This window comes from Nematolebias whitei, chromosome 7 (assembly GCF_014905685.2).
Source record: "Nematolebias whitei isolate Nwh7 chromosome 7, NemWhi1, whole genome shotgun sequence".
NCBI classification, from domain to species: Eukaryota; Metazoa; Chordata; class Actinopteri; order Cyprinodontiformes; family Rivulidae; genus Nematolebias; species Nematolebias whitei.
The window spans coordinates 3,578,936-3,583,215 of record NC_056504.1 but is presented as its reverse complement, the minus strand read 5'-3'; the positions used below and the strand labels follow the sequence as shown (position 1 = coordinate 3,583,215).

Here is a 4,280-nt window from a genome sequence, read left to right as displayed (position 1 = left end):
AACCCACGCAGAACCCACGCAGAACCCACGCAGAACCCACGCAGAACACACGCAGAACACACATAGAATACGCCCAGACTAAATTCATTCAAATCTGGATCAGCAGATGGGTCGCAGGCGGCTCTGGGACGTCAGTTTTAAGACTTCTTCAGTGTAAAACGTGTTTTTGGAAACCTCAGGCTCCTAACGTGCCAGCAGGGTGTCAGGCTCCTGTTTCCTCTTCTGTTGGGATGTTGGAGATAGCCGAGCTGATCATTAGGTAGAATTTGAATGTTGCACATTTTCCAGTCAAATGTGGACGTGTCAGAGCAGAACATGTCCCTGAGGACACCGAGAGTCCACTCAGATGTCAGCAGGACCAATGTTAACCCCTAATGAATGCTTGTCACCCGCTCTCTTTACTGCCACAGAGTAAATGACTGTACTTTTATAGCACCTATCTGATCACGGTACTCAAAGTGTTTTCCAACACAATGTATGTCCTCATTTACTCATTCATACAGCACTCTTCTTCTTTCAGCTGTTCCCTCTTCAGGGTCTCCACAGCGAGTCGTCCTCACTCTGTCCTCACTCTGTCCTCACTCCATGTCCTCACTCCATGTCCTCTCTGACTGCGTCCATATACACACATGCAGCATTCTACTCCTCCTTTACACAGATTAATCAGTGCTTTAATGTGATCTAAAGATCACGCTCATGCACTGATGGGACACATCGAGGAGTTCAGTGTCTTGCCCAGGGACACTTCAGCAGGTGACTGCTGGTGGAGTCAAACCCCCAACTCTCACACTGGAGGACGACTGCTCTACCCACTGAGCCACAGCCGAGGGATGTTTATCGTTTCTTATTCCTTGATAATTTGTACTAATTGTCTTTTATAATGTGCATGCATGTTTCTGTTCAGTGACTTCTGTGGACTTGGAGCTAGAGAAATAAAGAGATTTGAATAGAACTGAATCAAACCTTGTAAATAATGACTCTCAGCTACTACCACACCAAATACTAAACTTCAGCCCAGGATCTGCAGCGGGACTGGAATGATCCTGTTTGTGCTCACTAAGGCTGACTAGCTGTGGCGGCCATCTTGGAGAAGTTTTTCAACAAGACTTCCAGAGAGTTTCATTCAAATCCGGTTCAGGAGATATTTTGCTAACAACCCCCCCCCCCCCCCCCCCAACAACAACAACAACAACAACAACAACAACAACAACAACAGGACTGCTGCCTCAGGTCACGTGCTTCTCTGAAAGTGTTTTGTAAACTCAGGTTGAAGTTTTTCTTCTTCTGAGTGAAAGAATTCATGAACTAAAAGTGAAATGAGTAAAAAATGACAAAAACCAAAGACCAGGACCAGAGCGCGTTCAGTCCACCCAGACCTGCCGAACCGATCCGGACTTACGTTCTCCGGACGAGTCCCCCCAGGCAGCTGCCCAGCAGCAGGAAGAACTGCTGGCTGAAGAAGACCCAGGTGATCTGCTGCAGGCTGGACCGGGTCTGGCACCTCAGGTCCAGGATGGTGGGTCCCAGGAAGGCGATGCTCAGGCCGAAGCTGAAGAAGACGCTCCAGTAGGTCAGGGTCTGTCGGAACCGGCTCCGGAACAGGGACCAGGTCCGTTCCTCCGCCAGCTTCATGGTGCACAGCTCCAGTACCAGGTCTATGTCCGGTTCTGGACCCAGTCTGAGTCAACACACCTGGAATCACCTGGAAACAGTTCCGGTCCACGGTCAGGCGCCAGGATCCAGCCAGCCGGATCTGAAGATGGAAGTACCGCCCTGCAACCGAACCGGCCCGACTCAGGTCCGGAGGGTCCGCTGGAGGTTCGGATCAACTCCCTCGGTGGTCAGAGATCCAGCTGCACCAAAAACCACTTTTACTCTCTGTGCGTGTGCGCGAGCGCGCCAGTGGAAATTACAGAGGTCAGTAAACAGGGACTTTTGAATTGTGTGCGCGCGTGTGCGCGCGCGCGCGCGTGTGTGTGTGGGGGGGTGTAAAATAAAATGAGAATTCTCTTCTTCAGGCCTACAAGGTTCAAAAACCATGAGAGTAATAGCAGCATTGAATGCGTCTCTCGACCCCCCCACTAATATTTTGTCCCTTAAAGGGTTTGATTCAACCTCCTGTTCACGTGGTCAGAACAAAATATATTATATTCACAGGCGCTGGTCATAAAATCACTCTGATCAGCTGATTAACTCAAAACACCTCCGAAAGCCTTTAAACGAGCTCAGTCTAATAACAAAGTCCATGTTCAATAATCCAGGTAAAAAAAAGAAACGGTCTCAGTCTAATAATTCTCAGTCAGGTCATCAGGACAGTAATTTTTTATAGACACGTTTCGCCCTCTATCCAGAGGGCTTCATCAGTCTGAGGAGTTCTAAACTCTTCCCACCAAGCAGTAAACTTCTTAAGTGGACCAACCAGTTTGCTGGAGCTAAGATGGTTTCTGGGGCTGTCCTGTTCCCCGTCGACTCCTCCCATGCCTGCCTGCTGACTTGACAGTTGTCCAAAAGACGACCATTGACACCTTGCTCAAGGAAGGCAAGACACAAAATGTTATTGTTAAAGAGGCTGGCTGTTCACAGAGCTCTGTGTCCAAGCACATTAAGGGTGCATTCACACCAGCCCTGTTTAGTCCGCTTTAATCGAACTCTAGCTTGTTTTCCTAGAAAGTCCGGCTCGTTTAGGGAGGTGTGAACGCGCCATCGAACTCTGTCACGGAACAAAAAGGTGAACTCTGGCCCGGGCTAAAACCTAGGTCTCGGTCCGGTAGAAGAGAACTCCAGCGCTGTTCTAGTACAGTGTGAATGTAAACAGACCGAGCCCCGCTCCGCAGGACAAACACACATTTCTCTTATATGGAGCCGTCAGCTGACTTGTGTGATAAACAATATTCTCCATGGTCTTCTGTCTCATCTTCTGCTCATGCTGAGTCCATTTTTGAAAAATGACAAAATATAACTCCTAAAACTGCTAAAACTTGATGCCACTTCGTTTTTATTTACAGAAGAAGAAGAAGTGTCTTCAGAGGTTTTTGTGTCGTGTCTTTCAGTAGTTCTTGGTGCAGCGCCCCCACAGGCGAGCGGGGGAACAGGTTGGTTCAACAGGTTGGTTCAATAGGTTGGTTCAACAACAGGTTGGTTCAACAGGTTGGTTCAACAGGTTGGTTCAACAGGTTGGTTCAACAACAGGTTGGTTCAACAGGTTGGTTCAACAGGTTGGTTCAACAGGTTGGCTCGACTGCACAGTGCAGTGTGAATGCAAACTCACCAGCTCAAATGTAACAAAATATTATGAATATTGATCCCCAACCGAACCGAGTCTACCGGACTATCAGGTGTGAAAACGACTTAATAGAGAGGTGAAGTGAAGGAAAAGATGTGGAAGAAAAAAGTGTACAATCAACAGGGATAACTGCACCTTGGAGAGGATTGTGAAACAAAACCCATTCCAAAAATGTGGGGGAGAATCACAAAGAGCGGACTGCAGCTGGAGTCAGTGCTTCAAGAACCACCACGTACAGACGTATGCAAGACATGGGGTTCAGCTGTCACAATCTTTGTGTCAAGCCACTCTTGAACTTGAGACAGTGACAGAAGTGTCTCACCTGGGCTAAAGACAAAAAGGACTGGACTGCTGCTGAGAGGTCCAAAGTTCTGTTTTCTGATGAAAGTAAAATGTGCATTTCATTTGGAAATCAAGATCCCAGAGTTTGGAGAAAGAGACGAGAGGCACAGAATCCACGTTGCTTGAGGTTCAGTGTCAAGTTTCCACAGTCACTGATGGTTTGGGGCCATGTCCTCTGCTGGTGTTGGTCCACTGTGTTTTCTGAGGTCCAAGGTTAACTCAACTGTCAACCAGGAAGTTGTAGAGACTTCCTGCTTCCTGCTGCTGACCAACTTTATGGAGACGCAGATTTTATTTTCCAGCAGGACTTGGCACCTGCACACAGAGTCAAAGCTACCAGTACCTGGTTGAAGGACCATGGTATCCCTGTTCTTAATTGACCAGCAAACTCGCCTGACCTTAACCCGATAGAAAATCTGTGGTGTATTGTGAAGAGGAAGATGTGATGCACCAGAGCCAACAATTCAGAAGAGATGAAGGCCACGATCAGAACAACCTGGGCTCTCAGAACACCTGAGCAGAGACACAGACTGATCCACTCCATGACACGACGCATTGATGCAGAGATCCAGACACAAGGAGCAACAACTAAGTACTGATGCTGAACATGTTCATACTTTTCATGTTCATACTTTTCATGTTCATACTTTTCATG

General features: G+C 47.7%; 1 protein-coding gene across 1 annotated transcript in view; it reads right to left on the bottom strand.

The window, feature by feature from the left end:
* The window catches only part of mfsd4aa (major facilitator superfamily domain containing 4Aa), a 41,412-nt gene extending 39,780 nt beyond the window's left edge, over positions 1-1,632 (bottom strand). The window contains exon 1 of the mRNA XM_037679075.1: positions 1,400-1,632. Within this exon, the coding sequence (XP_037535003.1) occupies positions 1,400-1,632 (233 nt within the window). The remainder of the gene's footprint in view (positions 1-1,399) is intronic.
* Positions 1,633-4,280: the final 2,648 nt, after the last annotated feature.